At 39.3% G+C, this 24,923-nt stretch overlaps 1 protein-coding gene across 7 annotated transcripts in view; it reads right to left on the bottom strand.

Moving 5' to 3' along the window:
* nfia (nuclear factor I/A) overlaps positions 1-24,923 on the bottom strand; it is a 506,523-nt gene that overhangs the window by 85,209 nt on the left and 396,391 nt on the right. For all 7 annotated transcript variants that reach the window (XM_060830426.1, XM_060830431.1, XM_060830425.1 and 4 more), the window contains one exon: positions 4,173-4,360. In XM_060830426.1, the coding sequence (XP_060686409.1) occupies positions 4,173-4,360 (188 nt within the window). The remainder of the gene's footprint in view (positions 1-4,172; positions 4,361-24,923) is intronic.

Here is a 24,923-nt window from a genome sequence, read left to right as displayed (position 1 = left end):
CCCACTTCCCTCCCATTTATCTCTCAGCGCCTTCATGAAGAAGGGTTTATGCTCAAAATATTGACTCTCCTGCTCCTCAGATGCTGCCTGACCAGCTGTGCTTTTCCAGCACCACACTCTTCGACTCTGATCTCTAGCATCTGCAGGCCTCACTTTCTCCTGGGATGTGTGTTAGAGTTGTGTTGTGAAGTGGAACGTGGAGGAGGAGATCCTCAGTACAACTATTCATATCATTGAATATTTTTGAGTTCCCTAAGGTTGGATTCTTGGAGGAATCTTGACACAAACTCCAGTCAGGCCCCATACTCAGTGAGACAGGAGCTAGCAATTCAATGTCACAACTACTTTACTTATGTGTTGTGTTAGAGAAGCCCTGGAAATTCAGGCTTAGGTATTACGGAGCAAGCAATTTTTCTCGAACCTTTTTCGTCATTTCGAGTCAAACTGCATGCTCCATTGGAAATCTATCCTGATGAATAAGATTGTTTAGGTCACAATCCATCAGCAGTTCTACTTCTATAATGAAAATCTCTGCAGTGAAGCAGGTTTCCTGCTTGTGGAAATCTCAGGCTAACCTGCTTGTTTTTTACAATATCGAACGTGCACATAGTATTCAATAATTCAAGAGTTTTCAGATGAGCTGAGCAAATGAATACTCAAGCATAAATGTTACTGTATTGATTTGATGTCTAGACAAGTATGTATCTTCTAACTCACTGCAGACATTATTCACTCCTGTGTCGTCTGGGATATCTGAAAGCGTGTTTGTGTAGAATAATGTCTCAAGTATAATGTGTTTCATATATCTGTTATGATTCAAACTGCAAGTGGTCTGTTAGGAAGTTGCAGATAAATTAGGTGTTCTGATTATATGTAACCAACTTTAAATTTGTACCAATTGTACAATTGTATTTATGCTTTTGCATCCATCCACCTGTGCACACATAGAAATGAACAAATTGCTTCAATAATATGTAATTCAAACAGACAATGGAGACTTATTTTTTTGTCAACAAAACAGAAACAGTCACTTATCCACTGACCTTTATGCCTCAGAGAGTTGGAATATCCTCTTCAGAGGTTTTGCCTAATAGCACTGAGTCAGCAGCAAAGGCATACACCAAGTGACAGTGAAATACCAGGGAGGTCGACATTTACATTTAAACAAATTTACTTGGGTACTTAAAAATATGATTTAAGCCATTACTGTGCTTTGTAGAAAGATAAATTATGTAAAAGCAATAATATACTAATTATCCTCATGCAGATTCGGAAGCATAACACACAGTCGTCACCAAGTCTGCCACAATTCTGCGTGGACTTTCCCATTTCAATATTAAGTAGATCCACAGAGTTGCTCAGTTACAGTGCAAGACCAGTTGGCTCCAGCCAATTGTTCTATTTTTATCCAGGTTAGACTGAACTGTAATTGTACAATGGAAGTCCTCCTTTCTATGTGCTCTGTACTAGGCTGGCTGAAGAGGGCAGAACTAGTGGTTGTGCTGATACGATAGACGAAGAAAAGTCTCCTTTACAATGTAATGAAACTTGTAAAGAATTGGTGAAAGGGCTTGATCACTAAAGGAAGTAATTGGTAAGATAACAAAGAAGAGCAGAAGACAACTCTATGGCCATATGAGCATGCTTACTTAGAAGACAATCATTGTTGAGCTTCTGCCTCAACTTAACTTGCCTGCCCATTCACACCTTTTATATAATACCCTGCATTTTTATTCCTGTGAAGTACACAACTTCATTTTTTCCCAAAATTACTCCATCTTCCAAAGTTTTGTCCACTTACTCAACCAACCTACAATGGTTTGTCAATTTCTTATAATCTCATATTAGGTAGCTTGCCTTTGATTCCCATATCTAGTGATCAATGTAAACTGTAAAAAAAAAGACCCAGGCTGTGCGACCATACCCCTCTCATACTAACAGTCAGACAAGACTATTTTTATGCATGCTTTGTAATCTGGCAGCCAGCCAAACTTGTATTCATCCAACTATGCTACCCCCTACATGATGATCTCCATTATGGCACAATATCTTCCAAATGCTTTCTGTAAATAGTTTCACCAGTTGCCATCTGAACCCATGCTGATGGAGCAATAACACAGGCCACTGATTACTTTGCCAGTGACATTACCACTATAACACCATCTCTCCAGAAGTGACTACTAAGTAAATTTGGATTTGTTAGCATTTTCCCATCGGATCTAGCACATATCCAAAATTGCAAAATGGCTGTCCATTAATACCTGTGGCCCAGTGTGTCGCATCGGACCCTGATGCTGAAATCAAGCATTGACATGCTCTGACACTTCTGATATGCTGATGCAAATGCAGATATATCTATAACAAAAGCTTGATGCAAAGAATGCAATTTTCACTGTCTCTTCCATCTGAGCGAATTTTGCTGTCCTCCTGTCCCTGAGATTTACTTGCGGCCATCCGCACCCACAATAGAGTTGACTTTGTAGCTGTGCTCACAACTGACAGTTTGCTATCATTGCTAATATGTCTGCTTGTGAGAACTGCATTTCACCTCAAATTCATGTATACAGTAGATCCAGTAACAAGTACCTCACAAATAATTTGACTTCCCAGTTTCCTCCCACACTAGGCTAGAATCCACAGCACAAAAAGTAAAAAATAGTTTCTATTAGCAAATCATAGTGGTGATGTTTGAGAGCAATTTTCATATATAGCAATGAACAATATGTTATTGAATGCACTACTCAAATTACCATTGTATGCGCTGGGTACATTTCCTGCTCCAACTCACCAGCTGGCTATCAATCCTCCTTCTCAAATCTCCCCGAGTTGCAGTTTCCCTTTAGGGGCTACCCCTACCTCACTTCAATTCCTTTTTCTAATCGTCCCTCTTCACTGAATTTCACATCTGAAGACAGATACTTGCTCCACCAACTGGCTCTGCCATGCCTCAATCAGTGCAGCCCTAGTAATTTAATTCTACCCATAGCGCTTCAGAGTGCTTTTGTGTGACTTTAAATGTCCAAAGTACATCTAAAGGTCCAGATTATGCAATGCAAGAATATCAGTTTAGTCTGCTGAAAATTTTGCTGAAGTTGCCCCAGCTAACTTAAAGGTATATTTTTAAAAATGCATTAGCCACATCTACCTTACTGTGTGTCCAATAGCTGGATAAAGATATGTTTGAAAGAACATCTGACAAAAGGTTTGTATTGGAAATTAAGAGTGCTTTTTCTCTGTGACATTTTGGATCTTTGTAAATGCACATCAGCAACATTTCAGTGCCACACTAGCCTTTTTGCTGGCTGTTCTAGCTCTTGTAATCCCTTTGATTTTGAGAATTATCTTCCTCGGATATAAGTCTGTGAGCTGATTCCTTAGTCTCAAAAAAGAGAAGTGCTTGTTCTCGGCAACATTGATGTGAGGATGCATCTGCCCTGGGAGGAAGAAGTGAAGTCATTCCCTATCTACTGTTACATGTCTCCTGGCACCCAGCTATAAGCAATAATCTAGGAAGGCTGCTTATTTCATCACAGGAGGAGTGCGCCTGCCAAAACTTACACTGTGAAAAATGACAGGAAAGGTGCAGTATTTTCATAACCCTAAACATAATGTATGTATTTCAGTCAAAACTCAGAGTGGCTGACTGTATTACTGTTTCTGTTTTCAATTTTAAAAGTTATAAGAAAATTTGCAGAATCTTTACTGTACAACAAATGGCCTCCTCGATCTTTTGATGAACTACAACTTAGCCATACAAGAGATTAGATCTCTACGTGGTGATACTGGATTGAATTTACCAGGCTTTCTTTCTCTTGCATGTTATTTCAGATTTTTTAAAATGAATTATGAAAGACTGTGGACTCTGATACCTAATGTCAATAGAAAAGCAAACTGTATTAAAAGCATATTATACATTTGCATGAACATACAAAATGAAAATCCTAGGACTTTTAAAAGCCCAAATCATGAAACTGAGAGAGAGATAAACTTATATTTATTAATGTTTCATTGCACACCCACTTAATGATTTGAAACTTACAGTTTCACTAGCCATGATTAAAGTGAACACATAACATTGATTTACAAGCTTCTAATAATGCAGAGTGCACAACAGCTAGAAGGCAATATCTAATTATCTGTCTACCAACACAAGAAGTAAAAAGTGGCCTTACATTTAGGAACCCCACCTGTCCTGACTGCTGGCTGGTGTCAGGGCAGACCAGTTGGACAAACTCCTTCAGGGTTTCCTGACTAGGGTGTGGATGGTAGCGGATGGCTGTGTGCGAGAAATAAGGACCTGGCTGCTGGATGATGGGAGACGTTGGAAAATGTAGAGTTGAGGCTGTCGCATGGGGACTTGCTGTAAGGAAAGAGCAAAGATACCATAAACTAAATTTCAAAATCCATTCACAGTGTTATTTTGTGATAGAACATTGCTATCAAAGTACAAGCAACATATTCAGATATGCCACTTCAATCATTCAAATTCCGCACCCAGTAAGAATACAGAGAAATACAACATTTCCTGTTACTTTACAAGGAACTACTCTTTACTTATTGGCAGAAAGAAATGACAAAAGATAGAAAATAAATTCCTTTCATCTTCCATTATTGCATGCAGCTCATTAAAACACACAGATGAATAATGTTTGATATTTATAGAACATTTAAAAACTAAAATAAAATTTTCAACATTGCCTAATACCTACAATCTTGAACAGTTTGTAGAAATATAGTTACTTTGATCAGATTTCCTATCAATTTTGCTTTCTGTCCAAAACAAGTCTTCTGAAAAGTATTATGCTTTTTGAAATAATTCCTTAAATCTTTAGTCATATATGTCTCGTCAATTATCCCTTTTATTCCCATCTCGTTCCTCACAAAATTATTAAAGTGTAGATAGAAGCTATTTAACCCATCATCTAGGCACTGACTCTCTGAGCATTTTAACTTAGTGCCAATCTCCTTTTCCCATAACCCTGAACTTTATTTTTATTTAACTAATCATATTAAGCCTTCTTGAATACTTTAATTGAACTTGCCTATTGTGCAAGAGGAAGTGAAACATGCTCTGCAAAGAAACAGTTAAATCCTCTTGAGAAGCTTGGAGAATATACAGTCCACTTCAGAAATACCTTCAATTATTGATATTGAACATTATTCCATATGACACAGAGAAAACTATCAATCCAATCTCACCTCATTTCAACAGGGAGCAGGTAAAAGATACCTGCCTTAATCAAGCCAGAGAGACCAAACAATCTTGGCTGCAGGTAGCAGAGGTGGTGAGTGAATATAGTGTGGTGAGAGGGATGTGGTTTCAACATTGCAAACGCTTCAATTACCTTCTATGGCCTGGCCACTTATATGCAGTTGCGCATCCAGGTGATAGGATTCCAACTGTGTTTTTTTTTGTTCTGTACATCCACCAATATGAAAACTATGTTGATAAATCAGCAGTCTTTTTAAACAAGAAGTATATAGTGCACTAATCCAAAATCAATACCTAAGAACTGTCAATGCTAGACATTAGAAGCAAAAACAGAAATTGCTGGAAATACTCAGGTCTGGCAGCAGCTGGAGAGAGAACGTAGAGTTAAAGTTTCAGGTCCAGTGACCCTTCTTCAGAACGACAGCTATGTTAACTCTGCTTTCTTTCCATTAAAGATAATCTCTGGGCTAGTGTTGTGCTAATAAGTCAGACAGAGCACCATGCTTCCAGTAGTGTGTCATGCTTTAAGTGATTTCAGTAAGATGGAGTATGAGACCTTTCTTTCTTCATGCCATGTGCTGTGATACAGTGATGAGATCATGAGTACATCTCTTCAAGTTATGCTGACATACTGAATGTAAGATATATCAACAGCCCCTTTTTCCCAAAGATAAAAAAAATTCCAAACAAATTTGGTTGCAAAAAGGCTAATGATGTCAATGATAATGCAAATAGGCACAACAGAATCAGCAAGACTAACATTTCAAGCTTTAATATAATACTTTAAAGGTTTCACAACTTGTCCTAATCTGGTGATTTCATACTGGTGTAACTAGGTTGCATTTGTTTGTGTTGCTACTCATTGCCGTAAGTCAACGTCACCAGTCAATCAACATCATTGTCAAGTTCTTCCTCAATCTGTAAATGACTAATTTGCTGTATATTGGTCTGAGCTGGTTTCTATTCCTTAATAATGTAGGACCATGATAAGCAATGACTTTGTATGATCTGGGTCGTTACATATTCAAGCAACCCTTTCTAGTACCCAAGTATTTGAATGTCTATCTCACATTCTTTAGCCAGATCCACAGTTTTGGTCATTCTCTATATATTTGTTCATTGTGTTTCATTTTCATTCGCTGGTGTCTTTCATGAAAAATGCCTGTGTCTCAGAATGGTTGGAAATTTGATTGCTAGGCACAGTCACTGACAACTTCCTTTCAAGCATGGAGTTTGTGTTTAGGATGGCATTCTTGTCACCTTTGCTGTTGCACCAAAATGCAGTGATACAATGTGAAATTCTTGTTTTGTTGCTGAACACTTAATGATTTGATAGTACGTATCTCACATTTTGGGAGAGTGGGGATGGTGGGGTGATGATGTGAAATGGATCACTTCTGATTTAGTACACATCTTGAATTGGTTTGGCAGTGTACTGTGGCTCATTGTCAGACACCATCTTTCTAGGATGGTGAACAAACTGAAAATTGTGCTGACCATGACAGCATCAGTCATTCTTATTGTGTCACTAAGTTATCTAACAATGGGAAATTTAGAGAAATAAGGATGTAATGTTCCCCATGCACTGTGAATATGGCTGTTGCTACTCCAAGGAGTGGGTGGAACATACTGTGCACGTAGAGGGCCCCTCTACTGCTTCATCAATGTACTTGGCATATCCTGTATGTATTCACAAATCATTGAATATTTTAATTCATCCCGAGCAAACAGCCTTCCTTTATGTTCAATACCCGGATATCCTGTGAAACATGAACATGGTATCTAAGGCAATGCTTTAAGCATTAGGACTTGTTTGCCATTAAAAATTACTAATTGTGACATACAAAGTTTGTCTCTGGGCATCCAGAATGAACAAATCTGCTCAGATACTTCTTCAATATTGCCAGGCTATCCACAGATAATAATAATTTATAACTCTTGTAATTCATCATCTTCAACAGCTGCTAATTGCAAATGCTCAGACTGCCTCTAACCAAAATCAACAGTGAAAATGTCTCCAACTTTGTAGTCTAGAGCATCAATGTTCATGAGGAACATTTTGGTCTTTGTGGGGCTTGGGTAATCTACTCCTGGCATTTGACTTTAGAGTCACAGAATCCATAAGCATGGAAGCAGACATTTGGCTCATCAAGTCCACACTGACCCTTGGAAGAGCATGCCACCCAGACCTACTCTCCAAACCCATCCCAGTAATCCTACATTTCCCATTGTTAATCCACCCAGCGAGCACATCCCAGAACACATTTGGTAATTTAGCATGGCCAATCCACTTAACCTGCACATCTTTGGACTATGGGAGGAAACCCATGCAGACACAGGGAGAACGTGCAAACTCCACACAGACAATCGACCGAGGCTGAAATCGAACTCAGGTCCCTGATGCTGCTTTAGGCATTGAGCCACCGTGTTGCTCATCTTGCAAATAATATGTGCCCAGGTCTTATGCGATCCACTTTGAAAACTGCGGCTTTCCTTACATTGTAGCATTACTATGGGCAAGATTTTGCAATAGAACCTCTTTGAAAGAATTGCAGATGTATTTGTGGTCATCTTTCCACACATAGGGGACTTCCTTCTTGAGCAAATCACTCAATGGAAACACTTGGACCACAAATTTGGGAATAGAGAGCGAGAGGAAATTAAAAATCCAAAGCAATGTTGCAAGTTCCTTCTATCCTGTGGGGGTCACCATTTGTTTAATATCCTCAATCTTACTTGGATTGGTACTGACCACTTGGACAGAGTAAAGGAAACCAAAGATGGTTATCTGGCTGACAATAACCTGCCATTCATACAGATTACTACCAATCCTTGCTGCACTGCCAAAATCAACGAATGAAGGTAGCGATCATTCTCTGCCTAACTCTTACACATTACTATCACATCACTAACAATGCACGTATAACCAGGTGTGTTCTTAGTAATTCTAATCCTGTGCTGTTAAATATGAATTGACTATTACGAGCGCAATAATCTCAATATAGTATCCTTTTGTTTATAATAGCTGTATGGTACATTGCAATGCCCGAGTGCTTACAAATATTGTTGAATTGTATGCCGCATGAAAACTATTTTAAGCTTCTTGGAGCTTTTATACACCAGGGTTTAAACATTCTCAGTTTCAAGTGACCTGTTGAATATTTTATTCAAACACTTCTGCTCTGAGTCTATTGTTGAATTCCTTACTCTAAAATAATCTATTTTCTATCTTCGCTTTTTCTTCGGAGCATTGCTTTACACACTGATCTTCATTCTAGGACTTCTACAGATCTATCACAAACTAAATCTCTCCCAAAGCAATCTTTTCTCCCAAGCTTCAGGTGTTTCCCTTAAGCTTAAAAAAAATTCCAGAATTTTCTAACAGAAACCTGGATGCACAATTGTTTACCTTGCTCATTTGTGAACCATCCTAATGTAAAAAATATTAGTTCTGAAAGTTACTTCAAGTTTTTTTTAAAAGAACTCAACATACCTGCAGAAATAGCTACAAGTTAATCATTCAATCTTCAGACTCAAAGAAGAAAAATACATGTATCATACATGCAAAATTCAGAAATCCAAGCATAAAATAAATTATATTCAAGTATACAAGATGTTGGGAATCCTTTATTCTAAATCTTGGGACCAAATGATTTTCAGAAATGTGATATTTTCGATTTTGTGTCCACTGGAAAAATAAATCTTGGCATTTAGTCCATTTGGGTTAAGTAAAGTTGTTTTCTCCAAAGGGCAACAACTAAGCATGTTTACAGGCCCATTCAGGTATGCTTTCAATAGATCACACAGTCTAAATCACACCAACAGGTTCTCCACCTGAGTAGTATAGGGTCAGAGTATGAAACAGCTCCAAACAAACCATAAGCGACACTATTTGCAAGAATGATGGTGACACACTATCTCCCTTCTTCACCTCTGTCATGTTTAATATGGCTGATCACACCACCCCCTTTCAAAGTCTCTCCTCCATTATCCATACCAGTGGGACAAAGCTAATTTGTTTCCAAGCACATCATACAATTCTAGTCGCAGAATCTCCAGCAATGGTTGCTCTATTCAAATGTAGGCTTTTTCTTTTCTGGAGTCCCTGAGGTATTGGCTCTTGATCCTCTCTCCTCACCGATTGACATACCGCTCCTTAAATGCAACATCCGAAAACAGAGAACCAGATTTATGTCAGGAAGATATGAGACTTGCGTTTGGATTCAGCTTTGAGATTGCACAAAGGTGGGTAAGTGCCAAGTGGACTATTTAGGCACTCTGCCTCAGTTCTCTGAGAGTTCAGCTTAATTTTTATTATAAGGATCTGCATCCTTCAAAATTCAAAGTGTACCCCACCCTATGCCAGCTCCATGTTCGCAAACGACTGCATATTTTTCCTGGGAAGACCTGAGGAACTATGTGAAGATGAAAAAAATAAAATTATAACTATTTAAGATAGCTGCCATTCATACACACTTGATACAGAAAATAATATCATTACATCTATTCAAGGTTTTAAATCCTCTCAAGTGGTCAATCTATTTTAACAATGGAGTCTATTGAAACTGTCCTAACAAGTTGTAATGTTTTTTTTCTAAGCTCATGAGTGTCGTATAGGAACACAGACACAGGAGGAAGCCATTCCGCCCTTCAAATATTTGTTCCAGGAATCATTTAGATCCTATCACTGATCCATATCTCTGAATACCATACTTAACAATTCTCCTGCTTTCAAACTTAAAACTTCAATTGATCCATCATCTTGAGCTTTTTTTGCAGTAAGTACCAGATTTCAATGACCCTTATGTGAAAAGTCGATAACTGTTGTCTTAATACTGTAATGCATCTTTTGATGTGGATTGCCCACGAGTGGAAATTGTTATCCTGTTTAAAACTGTCATGTCTATGCCGTTGTGACACTGCAGATTTTAAGAAAACAAAACTGTTAGAAGAACATTTCTTATTTAAAATCTACAATTGTAAAGAAAAATTTAAAGTTGATTTTTTAATTTTCTGCCAAGATAGAAGTCACAGCAGTCAACTAACTGATACATCAGACCAGTTCAAAACCTCTGGAATGGTCATCTCAGTATGAATTAGAAAAGGAGACAAGTAAAATTCAAGTAACTTTGGACAACATCATGGCTCCTTCTAAAGGTGTAAAGATTAAAATTTTGTGGAAGAACAAGAAACAGAAAAGGACCTCAATGTAATTAACATTTTTACTTGGTGGAACAACGGCTCATTTGAAGTTAACATATCACTTTGATTGTGATCAAGCCATGGTACAAAAGCTCTTTTGTGCAGAAGCCCCAGGACGAACTCAGAGAGACATCATCACAGAATGTTCACAGGCAATGGGAGTTGAAGGAGGAAATCAATTGCTCTTCTGTCAAAAGAACTCCAGCATAGTGAGAAACCTCCTCTCTCTTTCAAGTCCTGCTGACCTGTTATGTCCACCAGTACAGGCCAACATTGAATATTTGAGGACCGAAGTTATGACATTGAATCTGGCTTCCTGTTTTAAGCCTACCATTTAGAAAGAGAATCTTCAAGTAGTAATAAGCCTGCAGTAATCTTACAGACTGATTGTACTCTCATCTTGACAAATATTTTTTATCCTCACCAATGTTAAACTTCATGTATTTTTAACTCACAAACCTATCACTTTTTATCTCAATACTACAGTAATTTTGCAATAATCCAATCTTCCCTTGTTTAAGGCTAAAGCTTTGCTTTGCTGCTAGTTATATTTAATTGGTACAATAGAAAATTACAAATGGCTGCCTATGAACTTATACAAATTCTTACATCATGGACTAGTTTTAGGACATGCCTGGTGTTGTCATGGTAAAACATTTGTTTACTTTAAGGACGAATTAAATCACTTCTCAACTGTCTAAACTCAAGGGAAAATAAACCAAGATTATTTTGAGAGACATGGTATGTAGTCAAGATATAAAAATAATCTCTTTGGTGGGATAAAAGAGAACAGTCTTTGTCGATGCATGAGTGGTTATCTTTCAAAATATTGTAGATTCTGGAAAGGTTCCTGCAGGTTGGAAAGTAGCAAATGGAACCCCCTTACCGAAGAAAAAAAGATGAGATTAATGGGGAACCACACTTTTGTCAGTTTGACATCTGTAATGGAGAGAATGTTAAATGTACTAGAAAGGATGTGATAACTGGTCATTTAGAAAAGAATGGTAAAATTGGGCAGACTCAACATGGCTTTATGGAAGGGAAATCATGTATGACAAACTTGTTGTTGGAGGATATTACTTGGAACATTGATAAAGAAAAAAAAACAGTCGTTGTGGTGCATTCAGATTTTGAGAAGGCTTTTCATAAGGTCCCTAACATAAGGTTAGTAAATAAAATTAGAGCTCATGGAACTGGGGGAAATATACCAGCATGGATTGAGAATTGATAACTGGACAAAAGCAGACAGCAGGAATAAATGGGTCATTCTTACAGGTGGCAGGCTATGATGAGTGGGATACCACAAGGATCAGTGCTCGGCCCATAGCTATTCACAATGTGTATTAACGATTTGGAAGTGCAATATTTCCGAATGTACCAATGATACAAAATCGGGCTTGAACATAAGGTGTGAGGACGAAAGAAGGCTTTTCGGGATATTTGGACAGGCTAAGTAGATGTGTAGAATGTGGCAGATGGAATGCAGCCTGAACAAATGTGGAATTGTTCGCTTTGAATTGATAGAAGGAAAAAAGACAGGGTGAATATTTCTTAAATGGCGAGAAGACACAAAATGCAGGTTTCCGAAGGGGCTTGGCTGTTGTTATTCATGAGCCATTAAGCATTAGCATGCAGGAGCAAAGATGTCCTGCTGAATGTGTATACAGCCTTGGTGAGAGCTCACCTGGGGTATTGCGGATGGTTTTGGTCTTTTTATCTGATAAGAGATATCGAGATTAATCTAGAGTATTTTCTTATGAAGACAGATTCAGCAGACTGGGCCTGTATTCCCAAAGGCCTTGAAAAATGAAGGACAATAAAACATACAAAGGTATTACAGGGCATGGATGTACATAGGATGTTTACCCTGGCTGGTGAGTCAAAAGCCAGGATATATAATCTCAAAATAAAGAGATTATATATAAGATTGAGACAGGGAGGAATTTATTCACTAAGAGGATAGTCCATCTTTGGAATTTTCCACATAGAGAACTTGGGAAGCTCAATCACTAAGCTAATTCAAGACAATGACTTTAAGGTTAATGAAGATAGTTCAGGAAATTGCAATGAAGATGATGATCAGCCATGATCGAATGGAATGGTGGAGCAAACTCAATGGGCCAAACATCATACTCCTGTTCCTATTAAGTAGTGGAGCTCAAAACATACCCACTAATTTGAAACAATGCACTAGTTTCAGAAACTCTTATTTAATTGAAAATTTCTGCACTTTTCACAGATGAGAGGTCTTTGCTGACCACTGGAATATTTCCTTTATCAGGCACTCCTATTTCCAAATCAGCAACTGTACAACAAGATGCAAAATAAAGCTTTCTCTACTCAGATGTCAGCTGTGACTCAGGATCCAGGTACTCTCCAGCTCTAAGTCAGTAGGTGATCAGCCAAAACCTACTTCTGGACTTTAGCTGAATCATGGCTGATGTCCTAGAGAGTACGTGTTGCTCTGTAAAAGGTTTCATCTTTCAGATAAGCTTTTAAATTGTGGTGTCAAAAGTGGTTTCAAGTGAATGTAAAGGTGCCCATAACACTATTTCAAAAGAGATCAAGAAAGTTGTTCCTGGTGTCCTGCTCAATATTTGTCCCTCAATCAACACGCCAAAATGGATCACCTGGCCATTATTACATTACTGATCATTGCTATGTGTAAGTTGGCAACCATATTTTTCACACTGTCATAATGACTACACTTTGAAAGGGCTTTTGTGGCTGCAAAAGTATTGGCATAGCTGGGCATTCATGAAAGGTGCCATACAAATGCAAGTCTTTTTCTGTCCTAATGTGCTTCAGTTTTCACTTCCCTACTCCCCCCTTCTGACACTATTGGGTGTCTATGGTCTTCATTGATTAAAATAGTCAATTAATGCAACATCAAAATTAGTTTTGTGTTGTTGGTCATGTCCACTCTGTGCCAGATTGAAGTTGTCCAACAGTCATTTCACACAATGTCATAACAACCAACAGTCAACATTTCAGGCATAAGCCCTTCATCAGGAATGAGTCATTCCTGGTGAAGGATCTATGGCTGAAATGTTGATTCTCCTGCTCCTTCGGTTGCTGCCTGACCTGCTGTGCTTTTACAGTGCCACATGTTTTGACTCTGATCTCTAGCATCTGCAGCCCTCCCTTTCTTTGAATCAACCAGAAATCCAAACTAATGCTCCAGGATTTAGGACCATAGAGTCGTACAGCATGGAGACAGGCCACTTGGACCAAACTGGTCCGTGCTGACCAAAATGCCCATCCATGCTAACCCCATTTCTCTGCACTTGGCCCATATCCTTCTAAACCTTTTATTTCCAAGTATTTGTCCAAATGCCTTTTAAATGTTGTTAATGTACCCACCTCGAGTAAAAAATGAGGTCTGCAGATGCTGGAGATCACAGCTGAAAATGTGTTGCTGGTCAAAGCACAGCAGGCCAGGCAGCATCTCAGGAATAGGGAATTCGACGTTTCGAGCATAAGCCCTTCATCAGGAAGGGCTGATGAAGGGCTTATGCTCGAAACGTCGAATTCCCTATTCCTGAGATGCTGCCTGGCCTGCTGTGCTTTGATCAGCAACACATTTTCAGCTGCGAATGTACCCACCTCAACCACTTCCCCGACAGCTTATTCCATATGTGTACCATCCTGTGTTAAAAAGGTGCCCTTAAGGTTCCCTTTATTCTTTCCCCTCTAATCTTAAACCATTGCCCTCTAGTCCTCAATTCCCCAGCACTGACAAAAAGACTGAATACATTCACCTTATCCATGCCTCTCATGATCTTATACACTTCTGTAAAATCCTGCAGTTTTCTACACTCAAAAGTAAAAAACTTGTCCAACCTCTCCCTATAACTCAGACTCCTTGCAAATTTCTTCTGCGGTCTTTCCAGTTTAATAACATCCTTCCTCTAGCAAGGTGACCAAAACTAAATGTAATACTCCTGTGTGGCCTCACCAATGTGCTGTACAACTGCAACATAACTTCCCAACTTCTATACTCTGAGCTCAAATTTCATTATGATAGCTGGTGGAATTTTAATTCAATCAACAAAGCTTAAATATAATTGTAGTCAGTGTCATGAGTGATGGTCACCATGCCAACTATCATCAATTGTTGTAAAAACCCATCTGGTTCACTGATGTTGTTTAAGAGAAGGAAATCTGCCATGCTTCCCCAGCCTAGCCTACATGTGACCCATAGTAACGTGGTTGACTCCTAATTGCCCTCTACAAAAGCTTAGCAAGCTGTTAAGTTTCAAGGCAGTTAGGAAAACAGACAACAAATGCTAGTGGCAGACACATACCATTTGAAGATGCATTATGTACACTTCCATTTGTAAAGTAAATTGAATAAAATGCTTCCCCTCTCACCAGAATGATAATGTCATTTTTAGAGGCTCTACAACAGCTCAGGAATAAGCAAGTCCTCTGGCCTGCTATCACTTCAGCTATATTTGCTGTTTAAAACTCTAGAAAAAACAAAGCATGACAACATCATCAGAATTTTTTTTAGTGGGGAGGGAAGAGTTAAAATACAAGAATGGAATCCCAAAGAAATACCCTAAGGATCAATTTCTCAGTGTACCAGATACATCGTTGCAGTCACATTTGCTGCATCTTCGAGCTGTCTTGCCAGATGGCAGTAGCAGAAAGGGCAGAGGATTGCTGATGCAGCACTTCAGGTCCCTCTTTTTCATGTTTAAAGCAGTAAGATGATACTACATAAACAACGTAAAAGCTATAATTTTGGGCTACAGTAATTCACTTAACATTTGGATGATTTATGGGGCTGTCACTGCAGTGTCTTGAAGCCTGTAACTCACAAGGTTATACAGTGGATTTTCATTCACTCAGTTGTTATTTGTTATAGGAGTGATGTTTTCATATTTCTGGGGAGGGGGAAAGTGGAACGGGCTGATGAATGTCAGAAAATCTACAGCAAGTCAACTTTAAGAGTCTTGTACAGCTGCAATATATTTTTAAGCATCTATTCTGGTATGACAGCAAGGGATTATTTTGTTTCAATTAAACGTATCTGAGCCTTAGGAGTTTTACCAGGCTGTTCCCATGGAACATATTTTACTTTCTCCTGTTTCACTCAAAAAGAACCGATATGCATGTGGAAAGTGTTATGATAGACCTTTGTTGTAGGTAAGAATAAGAATCAATTGTTATTAGTAATCTCAACTATTCTGAATGTTGAGTGTTTTTTAATCTAAAACATTCCAAATTTTAATACTTGCCAGCAACAGAACATCTGGCTTTACTACTCCAACAACTATTGCAAACTGCACAGACATTTTTATTTTCATAATTGTGAGCATTTCCACTGAGAGGTTCAGGGAAAGCAGGAAAATAACCCGTGTCATAGTGATATTCCTTGTTATTATTCCTGTGGATAGATGAAGACAAACTTTACAAAAGGGAGGCAGTTAGTTGGAACACTGAGATGCATTTAGAAGTCCTTTCATCAGAGTTTCTATTAAGTTATTAAATGTTGTCAAGGTAAATCAAGGTAGATATAAACAATTTGGAGAAAGTGACTTTTGCAGCACCACACTCTCGAGATATAAATAAGTTGCCTTAGATATTATTATTCTGTGCATTGCTATGGTTTTCTTCACAAGGAATCTCCATTCTTAATCATTTTGTAGGTTAACAATACTGGCACATAAACCGGGTAATGAAGATATCATGGTAGAAAAACACTGCATTTTAAAGCAATTAATCCTTAGGCTTACACAATGCTATTCATTACATCAATACATTTTTGCTGAAAGCTTATCTAAAGGAACTACTGTACACTTTATTGGCTTATTTCGAAAGACTAGAGATGCTCAATGTTTCAGTTTTATGGCTAGAACCAATAATGTGCCGCTGCTAGTTATGAAGCAGTGCAGGAAAGTGTAATGAAGAAACATGGTCTGATAAATTGTTTTTAAATTCAGGAATACAGGCATACGAGAATGTCCTTGACTAAATGGTTAAATTAGAAGAACAGATTACATAGAAACACTCCTGTGCCCTTGAATTTAAAAAGTTAATTGGAGAGCCAGCACAGACATAAAGGGCCAAATGGCATCCTTCTGCACTGTAACAATTCTGTAGTTCTGTTGAGAGTTTATCTAATTGAGATATTTAATAAGGTTAAAGGATGCAATGTGATGGATGAAGATAAAGTACTACTTCTGTTTACACAGTAAAAAGCAAGTTGGCATAACTTTAAAATTAGAGCTAGGCAATTTGAATGTAAAGCCATTCATTAGAAAAACAGTAGCAGTTTGGGATTCTCTCCTCAAAAAAGCTGATTATCATCTAATAGAGTCCAGCAGGGAAGCCTGAAAACAAATGGAATAGGGAAGAGTTGATATTAATAATGGATAATTGGGGGTGAGAACTTGACTACTTACACATGCATATGCGGTCAGTCCATTGGAGCTTATTATATGCAACTAGAATAAAACTCTGGTGAGAAAGGTATATGTCTGTACGCTGTCCAATCAACCGTTAACCTCTAGTTTAGACAAAACTGGGTCAGTGATGGTAATACGTTGAAAATCATTGAGTTGCTTGGGTCACCTGCAGTTGAAGATGATGATTATGTGGTGCAAATGTAGCATGTCACTTATCAGTCTAAGCCTGAATGCTGTCAAGTATTTTTACCTATGGCCTTGGACTTCATTATTCAAGGACTTGTGAAAGGAAATCTACACCGACAAAACATCCGTAAACATTCTCATTATGATGGAAAGGAGATCATTGATGAAGCAGCTGAAGATGGTTCGGCTTTAGGACACTGAAGAAGAATTTGAGCAAAAAATTCTGGAACTGAAATGGTTAGCCTTCAACATCCTTAATTACCATCCTTTGTGCGAGACATGACTCCATCCAGGGGTTTCCTCAGATTCCCAGTTACTTCAATTTTTGAAGTCTGCAATGCCATACTTGGTCAAATGCTACCTTGATGTCAAGAGTAAGCACTCTCATCTCACAGCTAGAAATAGGCCTCTTTACTTTATGGCAAAAATGAGGACAGTAGATGCTGGAAATCAGAGTCTCGATTAGAGTGGTGCTGGAAAAGCACAGCAGGGCAGGCAGCATCCGAGGAGTGGGATGCGTTGGGCAAAAACACTTCATCAGGAATAAACTTTTCATTCCTGATGAAGGGCTTTTGCCCAGAACGCCGATTTTCCTGCTCCTCGGATGCTGCCTGACCTGCTGTGCTTTTCCAGCATAACTCTAATCTAGACTCTTTACTTTATGGACCAATTACTTAATGAAGTCTGGAGCAAAGCCTGGTTCTGGGGAACCCAAACTGAGCCCGAGTCACCAGATTATTGCTGAGTAAGTATTACTTAATAGCATTGTTGATGATAACTTCCAAAGCTTTGCTGGTAATTTAAAGAAGGTTGTTTAATTGGCCAGATTAGATTTGTCGTATTTTTGTAGACAAAAAGTATTAGGTAATTTTCTACACTAATCAGTGGATTTCAGTAGTTTAGTTGGACTCAAATAGCTTGATTAGAGCAGCAGCTAGTTCTGGAGTACAGACCTTTAGTAGCAGAGCTGGGGAGTATTGTTAGACCCTTAGTCCTCGCTGCATCCAATGCATTCTTCCATTTCTTGACATGGCATGCAGTGAATAAAATTGGTTAAAGACTGGCTTCTGTGATGATATGAACCTGAGGAGGAGGCAGAGGTGGATCAACCACTCAGCACCTCTGGCTTTGCATGATTGTAAACATTCCCTTTTTGTATTTTGCACCCAAATGCATTGTTTTGCCATAATGGGAATGTTCTTGGAGTCCAATAGAACATAATCATTCATCATTGGATATAGAAAGATTGCTGTATTTTAATCTGATTAATTGCTTGCAGGAATGCTTTATTACAGAATGCTGCTTCCATGTTTCAGCTTCACCAAGGTAGCATTTTCTTCCCCTGGTATGCCTGCTGCTGCACTTGACTTGTGGATCCCCTGACTTGATACTAATGTTGAGAATGTGAGATAGACTGCAGTGCCTCAAGGATGTCCAGTTGTGAGCTGCTAGATCTGTTTGGATCAATTCCATTTAGCAAAATGATAGTTCCACTTATCACGATGGAGGGAGTCAACAGTTTGTAAGTAGGACTTCATATCACAAAGTGGTTATTCCTACCAATGAATGGCTAGATTGTTAAGGATGAGATTAAGCAGTGTTGGTTTTCTCACCACCTACACAAGCACAGCGTTACCCTTCAGGATTCGTCCAGCTTACAAAGTCACTTTTTGTGGTGAATATTGAAGGGTCTCAAAGTTGTTTTGCACCATTTGAAAATCTGTCATCTGAGGTGATGTTGCAGAAAAACCTCATTTGGAAGGGTTACATTTTAGCTGGACTACAGAGTGTGCGATCAGATTTTCCATTGTGAGACACATCAAGTATTTCACTTGAAAGCGATCTCTTTAGAGAAATGCTGCCATACGTATACATATTTACTAATTTTGTGATGTGATACCAATATTGGAAAGATGAAAAATTCAAGTCAAGAAAATATTTGCTTCTCTGTGATTGAAAAATGCCCTATAAACTCTTTCATGGAGGAAGTTAGTATACATGAAAATGTTGTACTGCACTATTGTTTGATGTAGTTAAGTTATTTAACTCCGCTTGCTTTGGTTTCTTGAACAACCATTCCCCCCAACCCCCCAGCATCTAGTGCATGTTTAAGCACAACTTACGATATAAACAACCTCTTTCTAGAAGTTTGCTGCAGGGATAACAAATTTACCCAGCATGGTGCCACACATGCACATCTCTGAAGATTAGTTTAATAGAGCTTTTAGTTATGCATTTACCTTGTAATTATTGCGCTATTACAAAACGATGTAACTGTACTATCATGCCTCTTCATGAAAATGTCTCTGCAGGAGGGCTTCATGTTATTCTATGATAGTGCTCCTCAAAGGAGCGCAGTCTGAGGCAAATATGGAAAAATAATGTTTGAAGTAGCTTGGTGTAACTATAATGAATAGTTCATAAGATTATATATAATACATCGATCATGCAGAGATAGCAGCTTAAAACGTTAACATTTGGCTGGAAATGTAAATGGCAATAAAATCAGCGATCTTAAGCCATCATTGTCAGTTTTACTAGAGTGCAAAACAATAATCACAAGTCCATTCTAAGGATTTATCTCAACTTAATAAAACAACAAAGTGAGGTCATAGAATTATACAGAACTGAGGAGGCCCTTCTGCCAACTGAGTCTGCATTGACAACCGAAAAAACGTCACCCACCCACATTAATCCCACTTGACAGCACTTGGCCCATAATCTTGAATACCACAATACTGCAAGTGCTCATCCATGTTCTTTTTAAAGGTTGTGAGATCTTCTGCCTCAGCAACACTGCCAGGCAGTGCATTCCGATGCCCACATCCCTCTGAATAAAAACATTTCTCCTCAAATCCCCCACTAAACCCTGAAAGTATGCTCCCTCATTATTGATCCTTCAACTAAAGGGAACTGCTGCTTCCAGTCTTCCCTGACCATGCTCCTTACAGTCTTATATCTCAGTCAGGTCCCCCCCTCAGCCTTCTTTATACTAGAAAATAAAAACAGCCCTAACTTATCCAGCCTCCATTCACAGTTAAACTGCTCCAACTCAGGCAACAGCTCGGTGAAACTCCTTTGCACACTCTCCAGTGCAATCACATCTTTCCTACTGTGCGGTGACCAGAACTGCACACAAGTACACCTGCTGTGGTCTGACCAAAGTTAAGTACAGCTCCAACATAACAGCTGTTAGTGTTGTTAACAGCTCTTATAATCTATGCCATGACTGATAAAGACATGCGTCTTGTATGCCTTCTAAACCACCTTATTAACCTATCCTGTTGCTTTCAGGAATCTGTGGATAAGCTGCCTAAGATCCTTCTGTTCCTCTGAGGTTCCTAGTATTCTGACATTTATTGAGTACTCCCTTGTCTTGTTAACTCTTCCAAAGTGCATTATCTCGCAGTTTTCAGAGTTAACTTCCAACTCCAACTGACCTGCCCATCTGACCAATCTATCTATACCTTCGTGTAACCTAAGACTTTCTTCCTCACTATTAACCATCTACCAATCTTCGTGCCATTCACAAACTTACTTATCATCCATCCCACAACTTAATCTATATCACTTATACATATCAAAAACGTTAAGGGATTCAATGCTGATCCCTGTCGTGTGCCACTGGACACTGGCCTCCAATCACATAAGCAGCCTTCTACCACCACACTGTCTTCTATCACTAAACCAATTTTGGATCTGACTTGGTGAAGTACCCTGGATTTCATGTCTTTTATCTTCTTTATCAGTTTTCCATGTGGGACCATGTCAAACGCTTTGCTGAAATCCATATATACCACATTAACTGCACTACCCTAATCTACATACCCAATCACCTCCTCAAAAATTCAAATAAATTTGTTAGGCATAACCTCCCACTAACAAAGCCATCACTGATCAAACCTTGTCTTTCAGGGCGGAGATTAATTATCTCCTCAGAGTTTTCTACTATAGTTTCACTTTCAATGTGTGAGACTCATTGATCTGTATTTCACTGGTTGAAAGCACAATAGCTATCTTCCGTCCTCTGGCACCTACCAAGTGGTCAGAAAGGTATTAAACTAGTTCAGCAGGGGGATGAGAACCAGGGGTGTAGTTGCAGTGCACAGGAGGATGAAAGTAGGAAGGACAGGGACAGGATTTCAGGGTCACAGGAATGTGATGACAAATGGCAAAATGGTTTGGAGTGTGTTTACTTCAACACCAGAAGTATCCGAAATAAGATAGGTGAGCTTGCAGCATGGATAGGTACCTGGGACTTCGATGTTGTGGTCATTTCAGAGACATGAATAGAGCAGGGTGAGAAATGGATGTTGCAGGTTCCAGAGTTCAGATCTTTTATTAAGAACAGGCAAGGCGGTAAAAGAGGGGGAGGTGTGGCCTTGTTAGTCAATGACAGTATGACGGTGGCTGAGAGAACTTTTGATGAGCACTCGTCTACGGAGGTAGTGTGGGCTGAGGTTAGAAACAGGAGAGGAGAGGTCACACTGCTTGGAGTTTTTTAATAGGCCTCCAATTAGTTCCAGGGAGGTGGAAGAGAGGATTAGCAAAATTATTCTGGTTAAGAGTGAAAGGAACAGGGTGGTCATTATGGGGGACTTTAACTTTCCCAACATTGACTGGAAATGCTATAACTCAAGTACGTCGGATGGATCAGCTTTTGTCCAATGTGTACAGGAGCGTTTCCTGACACAGTATGTCAAAAGGCCGACAAGAGGGGAGGCCACACTGGATCTGGTGCTTGATAATGAACCAGGCCATGTGTTTGATTTAGTTGCAGCAGAGCACTTTGGAGAGAGTGACCATAATTCAGTTACGTTTAGTTTTGCGATGGAAAGGGATAGGTACATGCCACAAATCAAGAGTTATCGATGGGGCAAGAGCAATTATAATGCGATTAGGCAAGAATTAGGATGCAAAGAATGGGGTAGCAACATGTAGGGAGTGCAGACAATGGAAATGTGGAGCTGGTTTAAGGAACAGATATAGCGTGTCCTTGATAGGTATGTCCCTGTCAGGCAGGGAGTAAGTGATAAGGTAAGTGATCCGTGGTTTACAACAGAAACTGCATCTCTTGTTACAAAGAAGAAGGAGGCTTATGTGTTGATGAGGCAAGATGGTTCAGATGAGGTGATGGAGAGTTACAGATCAGCTAGGAAGGATTTAAAGAGAGAGTTAAGAAGAGCAAACAGAGGACATGAGCAGTCTTTAGCAAATAGAATAAAGGAGAACCCTAAAGCTTTCTGTAGGTATGTGAGGAATAAAAGGATGATTAGGATAGGAATAGGGGCAATCAAAGGCAGAAGTGGGAAGTTGAGTATGGACCCTGTGGAGATCGGGGAGGTGCTAAACGAACATTTCTCATCAGTTTTCACTCAGGAAAAGGGGAATATTGCTGAGGAGAAGAATGAGGTACTCGATATTAGACTAGAAAGGATCGAGGTTAGTTACGAACAGGTGTCATCAATCCTAGAAGGAGTGAAAGTAGACAGGTCCCCTGGGCCAGATGGGATTTATCCAAGGATTCTCTGGGAAGCTAGGGAGGAAATAGCAGAGTCTTTGGCTTTGATATTTGTGTCATCATTGTCTACAGGTTTGGTACCAGAGGACTGGGGAATTGCAAACGTTGTGCCCTTATTCAAGAAGGCCAGTGGAGATGACCCAGGTAATTATAGACCAGTGAGTCTTACTTCTATTGTAGGAAAGGTTTTGGAAAGGATTATAAGAGATAAGGTTTATAATCATCTAGCAAGCAACAATTTGATTTCAGATAGTCAACATGATTTTGTCAAGGGCAGGTCATGTCTCACAAACCTCATTGAGTTTTTTGAGGAGGTGACCAAGCATGTAGATGAGGGTAGGGTATACATGGATTTCAGTAAAGCCTTTGATTAGGTTCCACATGGTAGGCTTTTGGAGAAAATGCAAAGGCATAGAACCGAAGTTGATTTAGCAGTTTGGATTAGAAGTTGGCTTTCTGGTGGTTGATAGAAAATATACAACCTGGGGTCTGGCTATGAGTAGTGTGCCACAAGGGTCTGTTTTGGGACCACTGCTGTTTGTCATTTTTATAAATGACTTAGACGCAGGCATAGGTGGATGGATTAGTAAATTTGCAAATGACACTAAAGTTGGTGGAGTATTGGACAGTGTGGAAGAAAGTTACAGGTTGCAGGGGGAACTTGGATAAAATGCAGAATTGGGCTGAGAGGTGGCAAATGGAGTTCAATGCAGCCAAGTGTGAGGTAATGCACATTGGGAAGAATAACAGGAAGGCAAAGTATTGGGTCGATGGAAAGATTCTTGGTAATGTGGATGTGCAGAGAGGTCTTGTACATAGATCCCTGAAAGTTGCCACCCAGGGGGATAGTGCTGTTAAGAAGGCATATGGTGTGTTAGGTTTCATTCGTAAACGGATTGAGTTTGGGAGCTGCAATATCATGCTGCAACTATACAAAACACTGGTGCGGTCACACTTGGAATATTGTGCACAGTTCTGGTCCCCATACTTCGGGAAGGATGTGAAAGCACAGGAAAAGGTGCAGAGGAGATTTACCAGGATGTTGCCTGGCCTGGAGGGAAGATCTTATGAAGAAAGGCTGAGAGACTTGAACCTGTTCTCATTGGCAAGAAGAAGGCTGAGAGGGGATTTGACAGAGACATACAAGATGGTCAGAGGATTAGATGGGGTAGACAGTGAAAGTCTTTTTCCTCGGATTAGGTCATCGGCGTGTCCGGGGGGCATTACTACAAACTGAGGGGTGATAGATTTCAGACAGATGTCAGAGGCAGGTTCTTCTTAATGGACTTAGAGAATATTTTGGGATTTTCCGTAATTTTACCCACGAGCGATTTTTCATGATCACTTTTTGCTTTTCTGATTCCTTTCTTGAGATCACTGCACACTTTCTATACTCCACGAGGACCTCCATTGATTTGTTCCTTTTATACCTGTAAAATGCCTCTTTTCTTTCTTTGTGAACAGTCCTAAATATTCTGAGACATCTAGAGTTCTCTTCGTTTGTTGCTCATGTGGGTTACTCTAAAGGGAAAATGTTAGGCCTGTACTCACCCCATTTCCCTTTGAACATGGCCCCACTGTTCTGCTAGGAGAAAGTCAGGACTGCTGATGCTGGAGATCAGAATCGAAGAGTGTGATGTTGGAAAAGCACAGCTGGTCAGGCAGCATCCGAGGAACAGTAGAATCTCGATGTTTTGGACATAAGTCCTTCACCAGGGATCAGTCACTGTCACTAAAATCATGTGGAAAAATGGTCTTTGAGAGATCACTGATGAAACTGTAATGAGTGGGACTTGTTGAGTACACAATGACTCTTTACATGGTGCATCTTTTCTTGTGTATCGGGAGGGCTATTGAAAGTTCCAACGTTTCATTGTCCAAGGTCTGTGATGCATTACTTAAATTTCCCGAAGAGATCATTCATCAGCATTCCCATAAAAAGAGAGCAAGGGATGAAATTACTAATCTTCTGCAGAATTCTAAGTTAATTAGGGCCAGGCCACACAGATTTCTAAAAGGCTAGCCTATAAAGAATTAAAGGAAACAGATGAAGAAAATACAACAAAAGTAGTTTGTTTCAATTTACAAAAAAAAAGTAAGGTAATATATCAGTGAGTCATGCAGAGATAATGGGTCATAGAATTAAGAGGCATCCTGCTTCAGAAACCTCATGGTTGCTAGGCAGAAGGTCAATGATGGAAGTGAAAGGAAATGGAATAGGAACTCTGCAGGAGCTGTGCTATGACCACTCTCATTTATGTACACATAAAAGAGACACGTACATACATATGGTGCTTGCAAATATGCACATATAAGTGTGATCTGAACTCCGAAAGTGGAAAACTAATATAGAGTATTATCACTTATGGGAAGAAGATAGAAAATT

This window comes from Hemiscyllium ocellatum, chromosome 9 (genome assembly GCF_020745735.1).
Source record: "Hemiscyllium ocellatum isolate sHemOce1 chromosome 9, sHemOce1.pat.X.cur, whole genome shotgun sequence".
Lineage (NCBI taxonomy): Eukaryota > Metazoa > Chordata > Chondrichthyes > Orectolobiformes > Hemiscylliidae > Hemiscyllium > Hemiscyllium ocellatum.
This window is presented reverse-complemented; position numbering and strand designations above follow the sequence as displayed.